At 46.2% G+C, this 24,878-nt stretch overlaps 1 protein-coding gene across 2 annotated transcripts in view; it reads left to right on the top strand.

Annotated features, from left to right (window-relative positions):
• The window catches only part of MARCHF4 (membrane associated ring-CH-type finger 4), an 88,177-nt gene extending 70,068 nt beyond the window's left edge, over positions 1-18,109 (top strand). For both annotated transcript variants that reach the window (XM_013196678.3, XM_048046985.2), the window contains exon 4: positions 16,973-18,109. In XM_013196678.3, the coding sequence (XP_013052132.3) occupies positions 16,973-17,334 (362 nt within the window). In that variant the 3' untranslated portion in view covers positions 17,335-18,109. The remainder of the gene's footprint in view (positions 1-16,972) is intronic.
• Positions 18,110-24,878: the final 6,769 nt, after the last annotated feature.

The following is a 24,878-nucleotide window of genomic DNA, read 5'->3' as shown; positions in this document are numbered from 1 at the left end:
CTCTCCTCCCCGCCTCCTCCTCTTTCTCTGCCCAGGTTGAAGCAAGTGACAAATGAGGGCTCCACTGAGAGCTGTGACTCCCTGGCTGTCGACACAGTCAGGTCTCTCCTCTAAGTGACATCTCTCCAGCTCTGCTGATTCCAGGGGACCAGTGCTAGCCAAAAGGCCAGTCTGTCTGTAGAGAGGCCAGGCCAGGTCAGGTCAGCAGAAAGAGCTGACCAAAGGGAAGTCCATGACTGAGTTTAATTTCTCATTCATTATAGCTTTCCTTGACTGTGATAGATGCAGCAGTAGCAGCTCCCTAGAAGACTCACAGTGAGTTCCTCTCTGCAGAACAGCTATTTTCCCTCTCTTTATCCTTCTTCCAAATCTTGCAGCCTTGTGCAATGTCTTTGATCACTGCTGGGCAAAGCTGGCTCTGGAGATTCAGAGTTCTGCTCCCGACTGCCAGCATGGCCTGAAGCCTGTTGTTACACCTCCCTGGGCTTTAGTTCCACTTCTGCAAGTTCAGGATAAAACCTCTCACAGATAATTGTAGTGACAAGGATTCTTGAAATACCAGGGTGCTGTCTATGCATTTCAGTGACCCTTCCTCCACAGTCCAGCCCTCTTCCCCTTTTGCTTTCCAGCCTGTGGGTGGATAGGAAAAATTTAGGAACTAAGAAGTGCTCAGTAATGAGGAAACAGCAGGACATTAGATGCACTCAGTTCTGTTATGCTTGTGGTTGTTTTTTTTTCAGCTAACGTCACACACACGTTGTTTGTGCATTGTTTGGTAACAGGCTGCACAGCCTTAGCTTGCAGATGTTAAACTGCAGGACCTACACTAATTGTGTGAATTCCGATTGCTCTTTCCACAAGTTTGACCCCAAGTTTTGCTTTCACTGGCAGAGAATTGGAGGTTTGAAAGACAAGGTATTTACTAAAGGGCAGACGTGCTAAAGCAGAGCTCCTCAGCAGTTCCTGCCAGTTCGCACTTTGGTTGTTCTTGGATCTCTCAAGTCCATTGAGTAGCCAGTGCAATGTGTCCAGGAGAACAGTTTACTGTCACTGGAGGTGATCAGCAGGGCACCTCCTTTGGCACCACAGAGTCTCCAAGCTGGAGAAGACGACAAACTTGCAGAAATCTTGACTATCACCAGAGAGGGAATGCACTCAGCAACTGCCCAGCCATTTTGTGTGATCTCCTCTCCACTGAGACATTAAAGGGATTTAGGTGGCAATTTGCATGGGCAATCCCACAGAGCACTAATCTTTCCAATGTTGTGTCAAAAGTGAGGGCACAAGCGCTCCCTCACATTTAACCCCTTCAGATGCATGTGCAAACTGGGATTCACACAGATCATTTGATTGTTGTTATCCTCACTCGAGCTGCATTTGCTCTGAAACAGTCTGATCTGCTCCAAACTGAGCTTTCAAAATACAGCTGTTAACTCAGAGACTACTGAACCATGCATCAAAATCCAGAGACCGTGGGTTTGACCCTCAGCCACTCACATGCAGTAATACACTACTTTTCTTTGGACTTTCTGGATCCTAGCACGCTCAGCAAAGACAGCTGTAATGGGCAGACACCATTTGCTATCCCTTCACCCGCCACGGAAACAAAACCACAACCAAAATAGAATGAATCTGCTCCTCACAACCAGCAAGACAGACGGCATGGCTCCAAGTGCCAGAAGTTATATCCATCTGGGCAAGATGTGCGAGATGGTCTTTCAACATTGTTCTCCCCCTTGCTCTCAGATACCAAACGGGAGGGCAGGATGCACTGGGAAGGTTTGCTTAGGATTTGTGGGAGTCTCCAACACTGGAATTTTATAAGAACCTGATAGAAAAACATATGTCAAGAACAGGTTGCTGAACGATGATCCCAGTTTGTGAAGGAAGAACACTCTAAATGCTTCTTGATATCCAGCCAGCCCTGATGTCTTTGATTCCGATCTCTCTCTCATGTATGCTACTTCTGGTCGTGTCTATAGGACAGGTATGAGAGCTGTATTAAACTACAAACTGGCAGTGGTGCCAGCACAGGTATTGCTGTGCTACGAAGTCATCTACAACATAGGCACTTGAGATCAGTAGCCAGGAGGTGAATGAGAAGTGAGATGGGGACAGTTCATTTGATTAACTGCTTTCCCATGGGTTCCTGAGAAGTAAATCCAGAAATCTGGCATAGAGAGGGATTAGCAGAAATGCAGGTATTGAAATGTAAAGATAAGTGGAGTGAGCCTGAGTTACTGAGTAGACAGAGTGGCAGCTTAGAGCTGGGCTGTAAATCCTGAGAGATACCTGCCTGTTAATTAAATGACAGTCCTTGGAGGGAGGAGGAGGGGGTTGTCTCTCTCTCTCTCTGTCAAGGTGCAATTAGGGAAAGTCAGCGTTTGTAGATTAAAGTGTCATTTGGGGTCAGAAGGACAGGAAACAATCTCCTGTTAAACAAGGAGTAACTGCCAGCTAATGAGAGCATGTCACAGACTAAGCTTCGGAAATCACCGGGTCTGCTCCAAGGGGGAAATGCAGCTCAGGAAGGCCATTAGCAGGCTGGTGCATGCAGAGCTGTCACTGTCATGGTGTGTGTGCACAGTCCCACTTGTGCTTACACGTATGATATCCCCATGATTGGCATGTAGGGGGCTTACCCCACTGATGCAAAAGCAACCTGGTCAGCCTCTCCTTGGATCACTGCTGGGGCCTGATGCTTCGTCCATGCCCAACCACTCCTTGCACTCTGACTCACCCTGCCTTGGTGCTGACAGCCGCTCACTTTTGCAGGCACTAAATCCTTATGTTCTTTGAAGCTTTTCCCTCGCTTTCCTTGGCAGCCAGTCCCTGAGGGTATTTGCCTTCACAACAATAACTGCACTGCAGCTCGATAGCACAAGAGACAGGCGAAGCAGGACCATTCATCCTGCCAACGATTTTTGTTGGCACACCATGGTAATCCATTACAGATCAGGAAGTGTGTGCCCGCTGTTTTTAATCCCAGCTGCCAGCAAGTATAATCAAAAGCATCCAGTACGTCTGACGGCATCTCAGCACAACCGTAGGTAATAACATAAGAAATCAATAGCCAATTAAAACTGATCCACAGCATTTGATCTTTCATAGTGCAATGGGAACAGTAATTAATGGAGCTTCCTTGAGACGGTCACAATTCAAGCTTCCTGCCAAGACTAATGTGGTTTTGTTTTAAATGAGCTTTCCTTCCCAGAGGAAATGCCAGGCTGAGGTAGCCTCGGGGTGTTTTCTAGCTAGGTCACTTGGGCCCTGATCATTCAAAGGACTTAGGAGCTAAAGTCCCAATAAAAATAAGGAGAAACTGAGAAGTTAAGTGTCTTCAGAGTCTTGGTCTTCATCTGTATTGACGATCTGATTCTCAAAAGGAAAGATGTTTTCATTCAGGTCTGCATAGTCCCCCAAAGTACAAAGTAGGAAGAATTGCTTCAGCAATAGCAAATAAGTTTTGGGGAAGCCCATGTGTTCTTGATGACACTCTATACATGGAGCACAATGCAGAGAAACTCAGCAGATGTCTTCAAAGGAGAAAACTGAGTCCAACCCAGACAGCAAACGTGTCTGGCTTCAACATACCTGGAAGAGACCCATGTGAGTTTGAAGAAGTCTTCCACTCCCTTCAGGTTAATGCACTGCTTGCCACGCTGTTCACACTCTTTTTGACCAGTTTGACAGGTGCAGGACAATCTGGGAGCATGGTCCCAGATTAGCCAGTCCCAAGAGGTCTTTTTAAAAGCAGATATAGCCAAGATGTCCCTGCAGTCTGAGAGGTCTCTCTCAGCTAGCATTCAAAATGCAGCCAACGGGCCAGGAGACGGAAAGGCAGTCCCAAGAGGTGGAGGATAGACAGACCAGCTTTGTGTGCCAGCGTGACTGAAAGGGGATGTTCGCCTGTTAGACATCTCCCTGCCTGTTGCAGAGCAGTTGTGGAGCCTATGGTCATGCGTCAGTAGTTCTGTAGAAGCAAGGTGTAGAGAACACGGCACTTTCCCTCTCACAACAAACTCCTAACTGACCTTTCCCTGCTTTTGTTATTTCTCCTCACTCTGAACTAACTCTCTGTGTCTGAGCTCTCTGTTCTTGCTGTGGAAACCATGGGGAGGAGACGGTCCTTCCACGGCAGTGTGATCTGAGGAATCCACATCCTAATGCTTCTCCCTCGGGTTATGGGATCTGGCAGCTCACGGGGTCTTGCTGGCTGGACAGTCAGGGATAAGCAACACGCCTGTTTGGGAAACGTGGATGGAAGCTGCCCCTCAAATTTTGTAACCAGGTTCTTCTTCCTCATCACCTTCTACCCCACACTTTTTCCCGCTCTCATTCCCCAGATTAACATCCTCCCTCCAGTTTTCCTTGGAGCTACAAGGAGCTAACTGGAGTGACCAGATCCAGGCCCTGTCAGCAGAGCAGGCGGTTGGGAAAAAGACAAGCAGCTCGCTCCCCTTTTTATACCGTGAATCTTGGGTTTGCGTACATTTGGCCACAATGTGCATGCTCAAAAAAACCTCTCAGCAAATCATTGATTTATCAGCTGTAAAGGGGAGTGTGGAGACAGGAGCAGTCCCCACGGGGCGTGTGGTGGGGCTCTCGATCCAGATGGGCAGGGACCGTCCCTCAACACCAGTCAGCCAGGGCCCTGTACCTGGGCCAGCAGCACCAGAAGCGGAGCCGCACAGCTGATCTGTGCCGACCGACTTCTTGGCCGCTATCCAGGAACAGAGGATGCTCGGCAAAGCCGAGACATGCCACCCCTCCGTTCCTGAAAGATGGGACCTATTTTTATCTAATGCTGCATTGATTATTCAATAAGAGAGCAGAGCGGGCCAGCCAGCGTGCGTGCATGTGTGCTGCTTTCACCAGGGGGCATTTCTGCAGAGGCTCAACGCTCGTCCTAAACTCCAGTGCAGCTCTGGCAGCCCTCTGTAAAGCGAGCGTGTCACTGCTGAGCAAAGAGCCACGGGGCTTGGACCTGGTTCTGAGCTCCCTCCTCTTTTTCAGGGCAGGGCCTTGGCCTCCAGCACCATCATAGCAGCACCTGGCCTTTCACCTGTGTCCTTTCAGCTCCACAGTCCTTCACCACATCTATCTTCATACAGTTCTCCACTGTTGCAACAGGGCTCTGGAGATGTATTTTGTCACAAATAACCATATGGTGCTCTCTGCTCCAGTGGATCAATGTGTTTAGCATTTAGCGAGGGCAACATAATTAACATTTTTCTAAGGGGGAAAAGAAGTCCTTCTGCCTCGTGAACTGCATCCTGTGCTTCAGAGGGTGATATGTTATAATCAGAATGTCGCTGCCCTCTCACTGGATCGTTTGCTGGCATCAAGTGCCTGATGTCACTGGGTTAAGTTCCCATCCGTGGGCAGAGGCAGAAGCACACACCTGCCTGCCATAGCTTCTACACCACAGCAGGAGATTCCCTCACAGGCAGCTGGCAGGACCTCCTGCACCAGCTGCATGAATTGTGCTGTGTAGTAAGGATGGAAGAAGTCCTCAGATCTGTGCCAGACTATGCTTTTCTGGCTGTTTTCTGCTCCTACCACAGCCTCCATCCCAGCATACATGTTACTCCTGGAGGTGAGAGGCTGTAGTCCATGGCAGGCCATTGTAGCCACAGCAAGTCAACTCTGTAGTCAAAGATGGGGGACCGTAGTGGGGTCAACCCTTGTGCAGAATGGATGAGGTCTGTCCCCAGCTCTTTAGGGAGCCAAAACAGAGGTAAGAAGAGATCAACATGAAGCCGCATTAACCCAGCCCTGGGATCACTTCTTAAAGTAGTGACTAATTAGTTCTTCTCCTGAGGGTTGGGTACCTTACCAACATAGCCATCTTTCAGACCCAGACACAGCAGCTCAGTGACAAAAATACTGCAAACAGGCCCACAGGTGATTTCAGGTCAAGCACTGCTGGTTTTCCTTACTAATAGGAAAAAGTCTTGGGTTTGCTAAGCTTATTCAGCCTGGAAGTTGCTCCCTGAAGCAGTGCTTTTCTTCCCGAAGCAAAACCCACTGGTGACAGTCACAGCCTGAGTCTGTCTGCCCAGAGGCAGAGCTGGATCCACAATAACCGTATGACAATGCAATGAAATAATAGACCTGGCCCTTGCCCTCTTGGCTCCTATCTCCTTCCTTAGTTCCAAATAGTTAGTGGAAGAGTGCTTTGGTGGCTGAAGTAGTCGCAAGAGATCTTGATCGTGCATCCCTTAGAAAAAAAAAAAAAAAAAAAACACAGTGAAATCATACCCACTTTCCCTTACAGAATTTCATTTCCTATTAAAAATAGAGAGGGAGGCATTAGTTCTGCCTTCAATAAGCAAATGTCCTATTTTGATCATTACCGAACAAAGCGTTTTGATTTGGTATTTAGAGATGACTGCTCATGCTGAGTATTTTAAATTCAGCATCAGAATTGGAATACATAACAAAAAAAAAAAAATCAAGTCTAAATGAAACATTCTCATCTGTCTGAAAACATGTATGTATACTTCCATTCTGGGGGACAGCATGACTTTTTCTCTTGCAAGCTGGTGTGAAGCCAGATTTCAGAGCCCTACGCAAAACAGTGCTGTTGCTCAGGTTTGCCATTAAAGAAATGTCCCAGGAATGTCTAAGGATACACCATGACTGCAAAGGCAACACCTTGGTCAAAGCAACTTTAGCTATAGGATAAAAAGGTTCAAGACCCTGACCTGGAGGACTGACCACTGTGGCACAAATGTAGCATCCACCTCCTTGGACTTCTGTTAAGGGAATGTCTGGAAACCTGAAGATGTAAGAGACCCATAAAATCACCAGGAGACCAGGGTGTGCATTTGGCCAGCGCTCTGTTCGATTAAGTTTGAAATAATTTTCTACTCCCCTCTTTTAAAGATCTAATAGTATCTGTCGTGTGCACAATGTCCTTTCAAGATGTGGGGTATTGCTATCCGCTCCATTTTAAATCTGGGAAGAAAAAAGGTACCAAAAGGGTCCATAAAATCCTAGCTATGAAGCAAGGAGGAGAAATTTTAAGAGAGCAGGGGGATATATGGGTAATGCCTCTAAGCTCCATCCCTCCTGTACTGGCACAGTTATGGGTAGACTCACAAGTGAGGAATGCTGCTGGAGATGTATGATTTAGGAGCAGGAGTGTTCTGCTGGTGGAGCTCCAGTCTTTATTTATTTATTTGCTTTTTCCTAGAAGAGTCACAGTGTTTTGGGGGTTTTTTTTGCTGCCTGCATAGCTAGAGACTGCCCTTTAATCCCCTGCTTTATCGTGTGCTGTGAATTAAATACCACAGGAGTACAAGAGCCCTTAAGGGCACAACATCCATTTTGCTGTAGCTGTCCACAGCCAGCTGAGCTTACGGGAGTGCTTTTGTTTATGGTTTGTCTATTTCCTAAGTGAGGATTATGTAGAGTTTTATTTTCCCCATTTTTTGCTGTTATTTCTTGTTTTGTTGGTTTGTTTTGTCCAGGTTTTGAGGCAGGGATTAAAAGTGCTAGTCTGGGCAGGGCAGGAGAAAGTTGTGGAGATTGGTAGCTCATTTACTTAGAGCTGAAAATGCTGTGGCATTTCTAGAGCGACAGTGCTGCTGTGTGTGGTTCCCGGGGTCAGCCCAGCTCCTCTGCCACAGATGGCATCCTGCAGACAACCGATGTTGTTTTCCCATTGCAAACAAACCATGTGGGGAGTGCTAAGTGAAAAGGAATTTCCTGTCCTTTGGACACCTTCCACTAGCTCCTAAATTTTGCCAGCGTTTCCTCATTTTGGGCCTTACCAGCTCAGCCCAAGAGGGACCAGCCCACGTGTTGCAGAGGAACACAAGGCTGGGCAGTGGACATGACGGAGGATGGCTGCCTGGGATGGAGGTAGTACCTCTCAGAGAAGCTGGCGTCTACCTGGCAGCCATAAAAGCTCTGTGCTGCTCCTACAACATATTGACCTCAGCTCCCACCAGGTCCACAAGCCCCACAACAGGCAGTCCCTACCTGTTCTCTCCGTTCGTCCCAATGGATAAAGTGTTCCTCCTGCAGCTACAAAGGCTGTGCGCGTGGGACGGGTTGCTCCTGCTTCTGAGGGGAACCTGTAGCATCCCCTGTGCATAGGACTCGCTGCTGCGTACATGTCCGAAAGGCGCCACACAAACACGACGCGTTGCAGTGTCACGACCTGGAAATTGTCTCTTGCTGTACAGCTCGGCAGCATCCTGCAAAATCACAGTGCTGCCTGGAGGAGAAACTCTCCCAGCTGTCATGCCGAGCCCTCCCATCAGTGCCTCGGGCGGATTTAATAAAAGAGCTGCCTCCTCTCCAGGAGGGAAGGAGGAAATGGCTCTGCCCCAGCACGGCATGGGGCCAGGTCTGCCACGATCGCTCACCTGGTGCAACAGCAACTGCGGTGACCTTCTGAGATGCCAGCGTGCTGGATCCTTCTCCCACCCAGCAGGGCTCTTGCTGAGTCTGGGGGTGGCGTTAATGGCTGTGCAGAGCCTGGGGCCTAGCGTAACCACCCGCTCAGATGGGGCCTGCTGCTCCTGTTGCTCTGCCAGATGGAGCGGAGGAGGCAGGGAAGGAGAAGGGCTCCTGCTGCCTTTGCGGGGTGTCCTGGCCCACCTGGGGATGAGGAAGCGTTGAGGCAGAGCTGTCCTTGAACCCCAGCTTGCGTGAGAGGAGCCAAGCCGTACCAAGCACAAGGTTTGCTGGTTCCTCAGCAACTGAAGGCTTGGGGGGCAGCCTGGTTGTGCTGCCAGTGACTGGAAAGGGAAGAGTCCCTACCTGCAGAAAATACCTCACCGAGAGAGCTGCGAGCAGCTTGTCTGCATACACTGGTGGAGCAACACATGCCACATACCATACTATGCCCAGAAACAGTTCTGGCCACGGGGGCCTCACTCCTTGAGGGGCTCTGGTTCAGTTTTGCCAGAGTCGTGGCCTACGTGACCTGCAGGGAGCCAAGCATGAGACGCGCAGTACAGCAAATACACTTAAAGGGTGATGGGGAGAAGAAGGAGAATTTTTTTCCCCAGGCCCACGGGCTCCGTGATGTCGAGTGACTGACAGCAGCAAACAGGGCCTGGCCATGCAGCCACCCCCAGTTCTGCTCAGCCAAAGCACAGCTCAGCCTTGTGCATATTTAATCAGTTCTCTAGGTATTAAAAAATGTGCATGGAGAATGACTGATAATAAAATGCCTGATTATAATCAGTTATTTTTTTTCCCATATGGTAAGCATTCACCCAGCCTCGAATCTTTATGAATACGTTTTCAGTGTATGCTGTGTATCTTTCAATACCGGACATTCCCCAGCTTGCACACCCTCCTTACGTAGTTCCAGCAATATTCAAAGCACACCTTTGCTAGACATCCTGTGGACTAGAAGTATTCTGCTCACTGGGCCGGTGCCTTGCAACTACCAGAAATGTCTAAAACATGGCACCAGAGGTCCCAGGTCATCCATTACCTGGACATCTCCTGTATTCAGAGTAGAATGTCCACTAAGCTCTTGAAACATGCTGTGGACAAAATTTACGTTTTGGAAAACAGAGGTGAGAGTTATGAAGGAATCTATCCTTCATACTGGATTTTGCCTGAAAGCAAAGAATCCCTGAAAATCTGAATGTAGCAGCAGTTTGTGCGAAAAGTGACTGTGCGATGAAAGCATTCCTGAGCTGAAGAAATCTATGATGTGAGGATAATGGACTCCAGAAAAGCAGCGGCAGCAGCCTCAGGGGACCAGAGCAGGGAGTGTCTCTTGGGAAGAGAATCTGAAGGATAAAAGAGCTGTGAACAGCTCGCAGTTGCCAAAAGGGATGATACTAAAGGCACAACAGCAAACTGTGCCTGTGCAGGGGAAAGCTCAGAAGCGTGGGAAGAGAGCACTGAGGCTGCATCAGGAGCTCTTTGAGGACCCAAAATCAGAAGCTGAAAACACAAAAAGGCAGAGAGAGAGAGAAGAGCCTGCAACTAATGGCGAGTCTCTAGGAATCACATAGCCACGGGGAGCAGTCAGACCTGAGCCTCAGGATGACCGTTCAGAGAGAGAAACAACGGCAAGAAATGGGTCCGTAAGCTTATGCTAAGACAAATCTAAGAGCTCAAATAATATTTGATATAAAAAAGGCCAAACATTAAATGTTGCCTTTGTCTCAGTCTTCAAAACTTAACTAAAATAATTTTAATGAGGAGAAAGGAGCCCAGGGCAGAATCAGAAAAGAACAGACTCAAAAACATTTAGATGAGTTTGCTGTGTCCTTGTCAGCTCGTCCTAATGAACTTCAGAGGAAGCCGCAGGAGCAATCTTTGACCTGTGAGCATTTTATCCTCACGAACTCAGTGAGAATGCAGGAGGTGCCAGGCAGCTGGGGAAATGCAAGCAAAGTACCTAGCTTTAAATATAATCTCTATCATTAAAGAAGGTGTGAACAGAAAATCATGGAAGTAAAGGGCAAATCGGTTTAACTGATTCATAGAAAGATACTGGAAGAAATCATTAACTGATCAGTTGATGAGGAAGAGAGTATAACCACATCTAATTTGGGAGGATAACTCTCCTGGTGGCTAAGGGGGAAGCAGTGGTTTGATATCCCATGACCTGAGCAACACTTTAGATGTTTTCCCTTCAGATTCCCCTAAATAAAACAGAGAAATGTGATTTAAAATGAAAAACTGTAAAGCAGATGTACAACCAATTGAAAAACTGCTTTTATAGTAGTTGTCAGTGTACTATAAACTGGAAACACATTTCAATTAGGACTGTTTTGGACTCTGCTCTCTTCATTATTTTTATTAATGGCTTAGATAATGAAATAGAAAGTGCTGTTATAAAATTTGCAGATGACACCAGGCTTGGAAAGGCTGCAAGCACTCTGGAGGATCAGATCAGAATTTGAAATGATCTTGCCAAATTGGAGAAATCAACAAGATGAAATTTAATAAAGAGAAGTGCAAAGCGCTACCCTTAGGAAGGAGAAATCAAAATCCCAAACACAAGCTGGGCCAGGCAGTCACACTGCCAAGGACAGTGATGCTGTGACAAGACATCAGTTTGTCTTGTCAGGGTACTGAAAGGAAGGCAGGGTTACGTTATTATTCTGCACCTTTGCTCTGAGGACTGCACCCTCTTCGGGACCTTGCTTGCAGAAAAGGGGGGACGAACTGAAGAGATTCTGGAGACGATGAACAGGAATGAGGAGAGGGCAGAAATGACTTGATTCCCCACATGGTGAACTCTGATACTTACATCTCCCATCCCAAATCCACCCAAGTGCAGAGTCCCACTGATGCCATGACATGACTTTCAAGGATAAATGTACCTCTCCCCACTCTCTGGGTTGCCCGCTTCCCCACTGCCTGCTGAGCACAGCTCTGCAGCTTTGAGTCTTGGCCCTTGGGGCTTTAAGGATGTTAGGTTGTTTAAAGAATTTGTCAGATTCAGCTGGAACAGTCCCTGACTCAATGTAGATAACAGATACTAGATGCCCCTTTCCCAGCCCGTATTTCCAGGGAAAGGTCCCTCTGGCTCTTTTTTCCAGGTTTATCACCAAGGGCTCTCTTGCACCATTAATGAGGGATAAAATACAGGGGATTGCACTGAAAAGTAATAGGGACTGGAAGGGTCCACTGGGAGCTTGGTGACTCATCTCCCGTGTACCACGAACTTGTGAAGTTGACAGGAGGCAGAGATTCATTGCAATTTCTAAAGCGCTTTTTAGAATGGAGCTATCTCATGGAGACTACGAGAATTTGGGGGGTGGGGGGCCAGCCTAACTTGAGCAAATGCAGAGCTCAGAGCAAAAGTCAGTGCACTTTACTGTAGCACACTAGAAACCTATAACGAGGGAACATAACTGAGCCTAAAGAGACCATGTGGCTGGGCATGTCCCCACAGAGCCCATCAGGGAAAAGTCACTCTCCTGGCTTTGTTTTTACACCACTCCTTGTGTGGTTGGCCACCGCTGGAGGCAGGATGCTACCAGCTGGAGGCAGGATGCTACCATCGCCAGACCCCTTCTCTGAACTAGTACAGCCACTTTACTGCTATTAGGGGAAGATAAAAGGAGGATAAGGATGGAGCGTGTAGGATGAGATAAAGGCAAAGAGAAAAGTGAAGGCTGAGCTGCAGGAGCTTTGGAAACAAAGGTGGGGGAATTCGAAATTGCCACGAAAGATGAAAGAACGCAGGGAAAGGGAGTGAAGGGTTAGTGTATGCAATGATGTCAACAGAGGGAAAGCCCGGCAATAAAAGCTTTATCTCCCAGGAGGATTGGTTTGCCTTGGCCTGAGCCGTCGCTGCTGTGGATGCAAATATTAACCTTTGATCACAGCTGCCATAATCTTCCCCTGACACCCAGCAATGAAAGGAACTGAAACAGGCAAAAGCATGGCAGCTCTCTGGCTGAGGTGAAACCGCATTTTGTAAAGAAACCGAAGGGCAGAAGAGCTGCTGATGGTGGAAACGGGGTTTCCACCTTTTCATAAAGCCCATGCCCTATGCTCACACCGCAGGGCAGGGGCTTTATGAGAAGCAGGAGAGAGAAACTGGCTAGAACAAGCTGTGATTTTTGTTCCTGTAGATGAGTGACAGCACAAGGGTAAAGTACGGCACCGTCTGCAGAAACCTTGTCTTCGTGGTTTCTCAGTGGCAAACAGGAGAAACAGTTCCTGCCCCAAGAATTTACCTGTCTTTCAAGAAAATGCACAGCGAGCGTTGAAATGAGAGGAAGGTTAATTAGAAGCTGAACGTCCTGGAGAAAAGATTGCTTGGTGGTAGAGGCCGACAATGTGCACAGGGTGACTGCTTGTCATTTCTGGGAAGCTGCTGCTCCAAGGCTCTTTTAAATTGAAGGCTCACAGCCACTCAGGTTAATCTCACGGGATGGTGGTACCTGAGCTGACGCCCCCTTGCCCATCCGGAGGCACTAACCCAGGTCTCTTCACATCTATTTTGTGCCCGTGCTCTGCCAGCAGCCCCTCTGGCTACTGAGGGCCTCTCTCTTGACCAGTCTTGTCACAGGCCCACTGATGGCCATGCTCCTCTGTCCCAACTAACCCCAGAAGACAAAGGGCCACCTGCACACAGTTCGTGTGCCCTCCCTCAGCACCATGATTTTTCTTACTTGCACGAAGGCTGCCCCCATGGATCATGACGTGGGCAGGTATTGCAAGGCTCAGAGAAACCCTACAGTGATCAGCCTTACCTCTGGGCCACGGTACTCACCATGGTCACATTCCCCTTCTCAAATCTTGCATGTTAAGCATGCAGAAGCTCAGGGTTAGCTGTGGCGATCAGTAGAACATGGAAATTGAATTGCTTTCACCAGTACTAGCCCTGTTCCAGACTGCAACTTGATCATCTGGGGAAAAAAAAAATGCGGAGACACCAGTCAGGTCTCTGCATGAGAAAATGGGAATGAGAACAGCACATCTTCAGTGCCCATGTTCGCTAGAAGCTTCATTCCACCACCACCACAAAAAGGGATTTCATGCACCAGGCAACAATCTGGACCAACATGGATTTGTGTGAAACTCACAGAGATTTTCCTTCTGAAGAGGCCGTCTTTCGCATAGGATGTGTTGAGAACAGATTTTGTGGAGCAGAAAAGGGAAAGATAAACTTGGGAGGAGTGGAAAAGGATTAGGATGCTACTGGCAATACCTCTAAAATTCTCATATAGACATTTCTGAGTTCATAGAATTATAGAATTGTTGGGTTGGAAGGGACTTTAAAGATCATCCAATTCCAACCCCCTGCCATGGGCAGGGACACCTCCCCAGCTTTCCTGTAGGTCCCCTTTAGGTACAGGATTAGGAGTGGGATGGACTGAGGTTTCCCTCCTCCATCAACTATAGTTTAAAGCCCTAGTTGAAAGAAGGGAAGTTCAGAAAGGGAGAAGTTCACACCAACCTGCTATTTTCCCTACAGATAGAGGATTTGGCTTACGGAAAAATTGCTTCTAGCTGGTTGCTTCCAGTTGCATACAGTTCTTCCTGAAGGATTTTCCACTTACGTCTGGCCTTAAATTGAAAAGATTCAGCTCTGTTAACCAGATTGAACCTTGAGGGAGGGGTGTTTCTGGAAGGGAGTACACACAGCTGAACATAGGAATTCCAATCCTAATTTAACTCAGGCAGACAAAATTTGTTTCAATGGGAGCATTAAGCTTCCTGCAGGTTGATATAAACTGATGGACTCTTGTTTAATCTTAGCATTCACTGTTGCAAATGAATCACTGTTACTTCCACCTCCCTGCCCACCCCTCTGCTTGGTTCCTTTTTAATTTTACAGCTTTCTGAGCTTGACACTGGGAAATCGATAAGTAATTTAGAGCCCCGTAAATACAGAGGGAAACAAGTTATTTTGTACTTTTATAAATATTTTGAAACCAAAATTATCTAAGAAAACAGGTGCTCAGTTGACTCAGCAACCCATCCATCAGCATCACACAGTTAATTGCATAAGATCATAAACATTTATAATTAGAAGGCAAACAAACAAGAATTTTATAAACAGCCCTCTTGAATCAGGCTGTGCATTAAATATTTGTGATAAGGTAATTAAGAATAGATTTACAATCCTGGCTCAGTGTTTAATACTTCGGAGAATGGATTTGATTCTATGGAGGATGTTCTACAGCCAAGGAGAAAATATTTGATTTTGGTTCTTTTATCCAAGGCTTAAAGAGGTCTCAAAGAAACATTGGCTCTGTCATTGATCAGACTGGAATTTCATTCATTACAGATCAGACAGCTCATTTAAATATGTGTCTAATGTCCCTTGCCTTGGACCAATCCACTTTAGGCCTGCTTCAAAGCTGTCTCCTTGGCTGGATCTGTAGGCTTTCCCTAAGTCCCGCTTTTTATGGTCATGCTTTGATCAGATGTCAGATGGATCAGATGGAACGTGTCAACCACGTTCCAAAGCTGGGAGGAAAAAACAAATTTTTCTGTGATGACATCAGGCTATTTTGCTGTGACAAACTGACATCACTACAGGACTACACCTGCATATAGACTACACCTGCAATAGATCACCTGCAGTGATCTATTGGAACCAGAACAGAAATCTCTCTTGTACTATAAGCCTGTTTTAGTACCTACCTATATTCCCTGTCCCAGAATAGCCAGGCTTGAATACTTCAACTCATGGAATTTCTTCAGCAGCCAGTAAGGAGACTCAGCACCATATTAAGATGAATGTGAGAGTCTCCCTGAAGCTAATCTGTGATCAAGTCAGCAAGGTTTTTAATTATGCTTAGAATCAGAAAAGCTAGAAACTTGGATTTTAGTGAACCTGGAACTTATGTCCAGTAAAATCAAATATAGAAACTAGGTGGCTGAGAAACTAGGTGGCTGCACTCCATCAGTGAGTAAAGGGGAGGTCAGCCCTAAGTGTAGGATGACTTTCAGATTATTTTTTTTATTATTTTTTTATACAGAACAGGTTTACTCCAGTAGTCAGCTGTCATCAGAAACTAGAACAGTCTGGAAAAGTTGGGTGGAGGGTAAAGCCCTAGCATTTGATTCATCAGAAATAGCAGTAAACCACTTTATTCTGTGCTGATCATCATCACCCCTCACTGGTCAAGGCAACCTCCCCATTTTCACATTTGTATTTATACTCCTGGAACAAGTAGGCAAGAGAGCTGCTCTTCCTGGAAATGTTTCTAATAATCCTGATGCTGACCAAGAATGGTGAAGCCATCACTATTAAGAAAAAATAAATTATTTGTGTGCTAACTCAACAAGTACATGCCCTTTCTGCTGGTCTGGCTTCAGTTACGTGGGACTCAAAGACACTTTCCTAACAGACAGACTGCTGCAAAACCAGGGCACCCAGACCCTCTCATTCTGCATAAATCCCATTCTCCATTAAAGCTTATTAATTATATTACAGTGTGTCAGCTAAGCCAGTCTACATGAGAAGTAGCAGCTTCGCTCAGCCTCAGCGGGTAAGAACAACACAGCGCTGCAGGTGCTGCTGTTTCCATTGCATTCAAAGGGCCAAAGCCTGGTAGCTTGAAAATAACAAAGCTTAATAGTCAAATAATGTCATCTTCAAAACAACTTTGACCATTATCTAGTCCTTCCAGCCCTCTTTCAAGTGTGGGGAGGATGACAGAGAGCTCTGGGAGGTGAGCTAACTGCTAGGTGGAAGGCCCTGAGCTGCTCATTCTCTTCCAAATGCGAAGACCACTAGAAGGCAAGTGTCCCAAAGCCTGGCTGCCTCCCCAGCGATATCAGCTCTGCTAGATGCAGACGGGTGACAGGACAGACGCATTCTCTGCGTACTCAGAGCAGACACTCTGTGAGCTCATCCGCACTTTCTTTCAAGCGTGCTGTTTTCTCCCCTTGGAAGCAATAACCTACGATGAGGTACCTGGTTTGCCAACGAGCAAACGTTTGCACAGGATGACAAACCGCTTACAGGTACAGGCTGCCCCTTGTTGTGTTTCATTGCCGTCTCGGGCCCCCATGTGCGTGCCTGCTCTGCTGCTGCTGCGCGTGTGGGGAGATGTGGTCTGTGTCCGCTCATGACGTTGGTGCAGCAGACGTCACCGGCACGTCAGCTCCAGCTACACCCCCTCCAAGCACACGCCGCTAGCTCGGTGAATCATGCCTACGCAGCGTGCAAAACTAGCCCAGCGATAGATAAACCTCGGGCGTTTATTGGTAAACAGACACTGGTTTTGCTGTAGGAGCATAACTCACTCTGCTGCATTTAAGACCTGTTTATTGATTGCTGAGATAAAGCTGTAATCCTTTTAATTCAAGGGAAAAGGGATCCAGCCGAGCAGGAGCACCGGTGCTCTGCCAGTCAGTAATTAAAAACATGATTTATCACTGAATATACACTGGCGAAGGGAGAACTGAGCTAACCAGCTAGCTAGAGGGCACGATGCTGGGGTAGGCTTATGGTTCTTTCTAAAGTTTTGTTCTGTTTTATGTTTATTTCTTTCCCCCTTCCCTCCAGGTCTAATAATACACGAAGGGCCCTCGGTTTACCGGATTTTTAAACGGTGGCAGGCGGTCAATCAGCAGTGGAAAGTGCTGAACTATGACAAAACAAAGGACATGGAGGAGCAAAAAACAGGGACCAGGACAAATCAGCGCCCCTCCTCCCAAACCACCCACTCGTCCTCCACTGGTGGTACAGCCACTAACTCCGCTCCAGCCGACAGCGGGGCCCGGGCTGCCGGCCAAGCCACAGGCACCCTCTCTGACCACCACTGTGCTTACACCATCCTGCATATACTCAGCCACCTGAGGCCTCACGAACAGAGGAGTCAGTCTAGTAGTAACAGAGAGCTCGTCATGAGGGTCACGACGGTCTGAGCCGAGGAATTCAGGAGGCCTTAACACGGAGCGGAGGAGACAAAGAACTCATAACGCAGAGGAGCATGGTGTGCCTTTTTCTTTCTCTTCCTTTTTTTTTTTTTTTTTTCTTTCTTCTTCTTCTTCTGTTCCTTCTTTTCTTTTTCGGTAACTGCACAAGATATAAGAGGCGGCACCTGGCCAGCTGAGGAGAAAGCAGGTGGAGGGAAAGCTGCACACTCATGCTAAAGAGGTTAATGTTTTCCAGCCAGTTTTAAAAAAAATACAAAAACAAAACAAACAAACAAACAAAAAAACACAAATCACAAAAAAAAAAGAAAAAAGAAAAAAAAAAACAACAACAAAACAAGTGCAATACAGACTAAAAACTGAGTAGGCAGAGTTCTGGGGAAGCAGAGGAACAGACGGTTTAGCATGTCTTACAAACCCTATTACCTGGAATAGGTAACGCTCTGTACACACACCCCATGCACACACACACGCACACACACACACACGTGTGAGATTTACAAAAACAAGGAAGGGAATGAAATATTTGGAGTAGTTTTTTTCCAGACTGTGATTAACCAGGGCTATGAGTCGTTTTGTTCATGAGTCACTATGGAACCTTGTTTGATTTACCATAGGATTTCTGAAGTGAAATGGCTGGGAACGTTTCAGTAGTGATTTACAGATTGAATCATCTCGCCAAGAAAATGTAACAAAACCAAGGTGTGCCCAAATTTCACCAAAACAAAAATCCTGATTTTTCATAACGTTCCTGACAAAGGGTTTGTGGGGGTGGAGTTGGGCGGGGGGGGAGGGCGTTCCATGACCTTTATTCGACGTATAGGCGTTTCTGGCAAATTTTGTACAAACTCTCCACAGGTGTTTCAAGCACAAGTACTAGTGTGATTTATGCCTTCATAACCCCAAATCCAGCATCCAAATCGTCCCACTCACGCACATCATTTTCCATGCAGACATCCCGGGTTAATTTCCTTCCATTTCACTCCAGTCACAAGAAGCTGACCCACCTCCGGGGGTTTCTACTACTTTGCTGATTCAGACACTCATACATCTGAGATGTACATTTTTTTCCAGTGTCTTTATCCCTGCTGCTCAATTTGTAACAGTCTCACTCAGTCATGTAGGCTGAGCCTTTCACATCCAGTTTGTTTATTACAGAGTCTATTCCGTTCAATCGTTCAACAGAGAGTTAGTCTGAAGAGGGAGCACAGTTGCCGATTGAATATGTAACACTTCTAATAAGTCTCCTTCTCTGGGATATATCCACGAAGGTACTGGTTGCTCTTCAGGAACATTCTCTTTCAATGCACAATGGCTGAATCATTTGTGGATATTAAAGGGACACTGTCAAGTACTTTTTAAATAGTTTTTAGGGTTTGGGCTTTTTTTACTCTCCATTGTTTGTAATATTCTCTTACAATCTTGAAAATAAAATTTCTTTCCCTACTGATATTGTTCTTTTCCATTTGGGCATGTAGCGTTCTCTCTACTCACCCCATTCCTTTCACCATCCCTGTCCTTCTCTCCACCTTTCATCTGCAACAGGAAGAAATCCATGTTACTGATTTCCTGCTCACTGTCCTCACTCCATGGAGGGTAACTCCCAGCTCTACGGGGTTGAGCCGGTTTGCCACAAATCAAGTGTAAGAGTAGGAAACCTAAAAATACAGAGATCAGCTAATTGAGGAGCAACGGTTCAGCAATCCCAAAACAATGAGCCTGCAGCAATCAAGCCTGGATCCAGCCCTCCCCAAAATTACTATAAGGACTTCAGCCAAGCTGCATCTGTTCTGCAGAAGCGCTGGGCAACGTTGCGCAATGGCTGTGTCTGACTGCCCTTCGTCGTAGTACCAGCACCTCTCACAGCTTTTACTGGAGCCATGGCAAATGCAAGTCACCGGCTCCTTCGGCAGCTAGGCTGTCATGGGCCAGGTGTTTCTGGACTGGGGAAGGTCTCAAACTTTAACCTCCAGGTTTGAACATACCAGCCATTCTGCAACGTTGAAGATGGAGGTTAACGTCTTAAGGGAGGTCATTTTTTTCTTCTAGATTACTTGACAGTGTCCCTTTGAATATCAGAATGCAACAGAACAGGTACTTCTCTGGCAGAAAGTGTGGGAGGTGAAACACCAGCCAAGAAAGCTGACTTACTGAGGACCAATGTGAACAGCATGGTTTCTGAGGCCACTGTACCTTTATCTGACCAACCTTATTTATTATCTACCAAAGAGTGCTTTTGGCTGAGGTGAGGGAAGAGATGTTGGTGGGAGAAGGGAGAGGGAAGGGGCAATTCTGATCATCTGTACAAGCAACTACCCCTAGACTGAAAGTGTTGCAGTGAATGGTCTCTGGAAGAACCGCTTCTGATCCACAGTAGAGAGAAACCTGGTCAAAGGAAGCAAACTTAACAGCCTCTCACCCCCATGCCTGTCCTGGAAACTGTGCTCATTCCCAGAGACAGGTAATTGTGGTGGTTTTGGGAAGGGGGAGGCATACACCAATGAAGAGAAGGCTGTCAGACATAATGTTGTTTCCCTCCCTGTCCTCCACTTGTTTAATATGGAGAAGTCAAATTCCTTTAATTTGGCAAAAGGCTAAAAGTTTATAAAGTCAGAAGCACAACTGCCGTGAAGGAGTGGTGTGACCTAGTGATCTGATCACACAGGACTCTGCATACTCTCGCTCCAGCTCTGCCACCGACTCTGTAGCCTTGGGCTGTTTGGCTCAGTCCCCCACCCACACAAAGGGGGAATAACAATACGTACCTACCTCACAGGGGTGTTGTGAGAATCCACGTTCGTAAAGCCTGCTGAAGTGCTAAGTCTCGTGCGTGCGTGCCACAGGTAGTCCCCGAGGCGCGTGGTTGGGGGTGAGCAGCACTGCCCTTTTGCTGGTTACAGCCTGAATCGCTCAGCAGGAGTCCCACGGGCCCTCTCCTGCTTGGAGATCCTCCTTGATCCGAAGCAGAGGGTGTCGTCCGAGTGCCCTCTCCTCCATTGCATGACATTTTAAGCAGCTGTGAGGTGCAGGGTAGTGACCAACATGAAGTCCTACTTGACCAGGGATTTGCTACAACGTTTTCTATATCTGTGGGGTTTGTTGGTTTGGTTTTTCCATATATTGTGCTTAGAAATAAACTTTCCACTTAGGGCTGGCGGTTCGGGGTCTCTTCTGTTGCATGGCAATGTATACAAGTCTTATTGTCTGTCTTACTGTGCAAATGATCCCGCAGCCCGATTTCAAAGATGGGTATGGTCTGAGCCTTTTCATAGCGGCAGAAGACTCAAAAGCCTGTCTAGATTGTTTAATATTTAAACACCACTATGAACTTGTCAATTGTATGTGTTCTGTGCAATACGAAGCATGTCATTACCTGGCTTGATGGGCAGAGGGGCTAAAGGAAGGTCAAAACTTGTTCAAAGAGCTTCATACACATGCCAGCTTGGAGCCGAAGGGCTGCCACCAGCAAAGCAAACTCGGTGAAGCCATTGCAAACTGTTTTCAGGACAGTTTATTCCAGAACAAGGTCATTCTGAGTTTATGAACTTCTAGGCTGCCGGCCTGAGAGAACAAGTGCAAATTTAGTGTAGGGTTTGGGCTTTGGGATTTTCTTTTTTATAACTCCCCAAAGAATTGATGGCAGAAATATCGATGAGGATCTCTTCCTTCCATAGCACAGTTCTCTTGACTCCTACAACTTCCTTTTGCCATTCCCTTTGTGCTACTATGCAGGACTTTAAAAGGTGCAAATAGAGATAGTACACTCCTGAGACATGAAAATACATTGTGTATCAGAGGATTCTAGCAGACAGAAGAGATGAGGTGGGCCTATGTTACAGGTCTCTATTCTTCCTCCACATCTTTGCTCCAGTCTTGCCTGCTAGGTTCCTAAAGAAATTTTATCTGTATTTCGTTACAGAGCAGCCACATCAGCTTCCACCGACAAACAAAGCTTGCTGAGTTTGGCAGCTGTTTCTCCCACTGGAGAAAAATTCCAGGTCCTATCACTGTGGAGACCCCTCAGTTCTTGGGCTTTGTGGTCCTCCAACACCACTTGGGATGGAGGACTATGTTCAGCCATCATCAGAAGTTGTGTGTGTGTGGTCCTGCTCATTCTTGTGATTTCTGCTAGTCTCCTGATTTTATATCTATTTTGACAGGTCTTTCTGGTAATGCTCTTCTAGTTACGCTCTTCTCAGATATTTTGCTCTACGTCAGTTCTCACTGCTGTTCTCACCTGTTACATCAGTGCTGGCCTCCAGCTTCCACAGCTTTCCCATTCTTGCCATGCCCTTTCTTGCTAGATATCTGCTGCCAAGTCCTGACCCTCTTCCTCTGTGCCTGCAACGGCTCAAGCATATGCACCAAGGGTGATCAGAAAACATTAGGACCATTAAGATTCTGTATCAACAGTCAGGTTCAATAAAAGTCACTCAGTCCTCTTTGATATATATTCACTTTGCCAATCTTAGTACTTGCTGTTAATTGGCTGCCACAGAAGACCATAATACCAGCAAAATCTATACACCCAGCTAACTCTTGGTTTCTGATTTCAAATATCAGAAGTGATATGGGCTGTTTTTCAGGTAAATCAGGTGTGTTCCCTGTTGTGGTCCCCTGAACAAGGTGCTGTAGAAGTTAACGTCCTTCCTGACCATGATGGATGACCCAAGGAAAGAACAAGTCAGCAGCGTAGTTTTGAGTAAATGGATGTGTCGAATGCCCACTGCATTTTCACTTGGGGAGACAAGGAAAATACTGGTCATGTTTGCCAGTTCCGAACACTGCACAAAGCATTTATATCTGGCAGCAGTAAAACATCAGAACCAACACCTGTACATGGAGGAAATCCTGAAGACTTTCCAGCTCTGAAGGCTACCCTGCCCACATCTGGTGGGCAGTCATTCAAACTTCTTTTTATTTGTTTTCCTCAAGAGAAAAACGTTCATTTTGACTAAGCAAAGCACTGCTACTCTTCAGTGAAGGAGCAGGCTGCATCATTAGCATTTCCAACCTGAGGATCATCCACCAGGACTCCTATACATCTCCTTGTGAGAACGCAAAGCCAGAAAACCTATTCCTTTCCCTTACTATTATCTGTCAGTCAAGCAAGTAGAGGGAAAATGCCTGCAGTAATTGACTCGATAGCAGTACAGTTGCCTTAGTGGCAGGGTATCCTAACCTTCTCTTCGCTATTCACCTAGCTTATAACTCCTCCTTCTCATTCTTGAGCCAACAGACTCCTCACTCCCTCAGTTATCCCTAAACTCCAGCCCTGGAGATCCCCAATCAGACACAGGCACAGGATTCCGTACAGACTCGCTTTAAAGTCTTGCTTCATCCTTCATGCATTCAGACAAGCAAATTAATTTCATTGATAGACAATGACAAATTTGATTCCTGAGAGGAGAAATCAGTGCAGGAACTTATTGCGTTGACCTTCACCTCCCCTTCCACATTGAGGGAAATACAGTGAAAATATCAATTGGCTTTCATACGACAGCAATGAGCTGATAGCTCTAGGAACATTTCCCTCAATAATGCAAGTCTGACATGCTGCCGTTACTGAAGGCAGTCTTTGATCTCACATCTATCATGTTGGATACAAGGAGAACAGAATCTGACACTTCTGTGCTGTTTACACAAACATCAAAAACTAGCTTAGTTCATTATTCAAATTACCTCCAGGTCAGTGGGTGAATTTCTCCTTTGATGAAAGAATGATGTTTTCTCTTCCAGAGATGGAATTGCAAGATAAAATATATGTACACATATACATATATATTTATAAACGTTATGCTGCAAACAGAAAGAAAAGAAAGAGGAAAACAAATAAACCTGAAAGAATGCTTAACTGTATTGAAAAAGTCTTGACAGGAGCTAGGGAGTTACTGTCTGGAAAGTACTACGTATGACTTGACTTCAGGCAAAGAGAATAGAGAAGAGTGAAATGCTTTTATGGGATCTCTGGCCTGCCTCTGGTTCATCTTCATTACTGTATAGCATTTAATTAGCGCAGAAGTATGTGGAAAACAGATGCTCAGCTCCAGCAGTGGGAAACAGACTGAAGACTCCTCAAACTTATCTGAGCCATACTCAAACAAGCACAATGATGCAAAAGCACAAGCGCCTGTCATTAAAAATGTTTGACAAGAGGTGGATTTCCAGACAGATACCAGGACCCAGAGAGAAATTATTTTCCAAGCTACATTGACCACATTGTTCTTAATTTGCTTACTTCCTATTGTTACCCCATTTTTTCAAGCACCTTGGGTAAAAGAAAAAAAAAAAAAAAGAAAGAAAACAAAAAAGATTCTGATACCCATGATATAAAGAATTAAATAACAGCAGAAAAGAGGTACTAAGGTGAGATGCTTCTTTATATATTATGTTGTGCATCAAGATGTGCTTTGCCACACAGAATTAGTTTCTTGCTTGCTAAAAGAAAGTCTGAGTGATTGAGTCTGCTCATAACCAAGGAGCCTTCCTAGAGCATAACCTTCTATAGGGGACCACAGGTTCCCTCTGGATAGGATAGCCAGCATCATTCAGAGGTGTTTTGCTTCCTCTTGTTCCCTTCTTTGGCAGGATGACAACCTGCTTGCTACTACATCATATCTACACCACGTGAGCTGGCGTCTGTGGGCTCAAACATTGCATGAAGGTCAGGCATATCATTTGTGCATGGTCACTAGCAACTGGTCAAGAAGAAAGCTTTTTTTCCAAGAGGGAGAACGCTGCTGTTAGCAGGTCACTGTTGGGCAGCAGGAACATTTATCAGTTTTGATATCAACAGTAACAAGAATGGCAAATGCCCAGCATACCCTCGCAAGTGACCTGTCTCATCCTTTCACAGTTCAAGGCGGTGGCTCTCTTTATTGCTCTTCCTTACAAGACAGCTTTCCTTTAAAATCTAGCTTACCACATTTCTCTGGAAGTTTTTCCACTGCACGTTACAGAGGTTCAGTTTAGTCCTTTTTCCTAGAAGGACAGACTTCTACCTAACCCACCTGATCTTATTTCTTAACTACAGAGACAAAAAATTGATGTTCTATAACAGTTGGTCTCAGTATCTGTGTTCCCTTTCCCTAATCTTTGCTTTCCCTTGGAAAGGGGCGATTCATTGCTACTAAATGGCACAGCATCTCTTTGAGATGGGAGCATGGACAGCCCTTCTCCTCCTTGCTGAGCTAAGAGGCACAGAAACCTTCCTCCACCTCCCTCTATGCTGGTGCTGCCAGCAGAACCCTTATTCAGAGCTTAGCTTCTTGACCCAGAAGAGCAAACGCTTTCAAACATCTCCTTCACTGGTGTAGAGCTGTGGAATAATGGCGCGGGGAATCTTTTGTTTCTTAGCCTCAGGGTAACTAGAGTGGATGATGTACCTGAGCCAAAAACACAGTGAAGACAAAGCACTTGTATTTTGGATGGTGATAAAACTGGGTGAGGTTCGCCCAGATGAGAGAGGAGCAAGAATCTTTGTCAGATTTATATGGCAGCAAAAGAAAATGGCCTTGTCCCTACTGTTTTTAGCT

This window comes from Anser cygnoides, chromosome 6 (assembly GCF_040182565.1).
Source record: "Anser cygnoides isolate HZ-2024a breed goose chromosome 6, Taihu_goose_T2T_genome, whole genome shotgun sequence".
In the NCBI taxonomy this organism is placed as follows: Eukaryota; Metazoa; Chordata; class Aves; order Anseriformes; family Anatidae; genus Anser; species Anser cygnoides.
The sequence above is the reverse complement of the archived record's forward strand: the minus strand, read 5'-3'. Positions and strand labels throughout refer to the sequence as shown.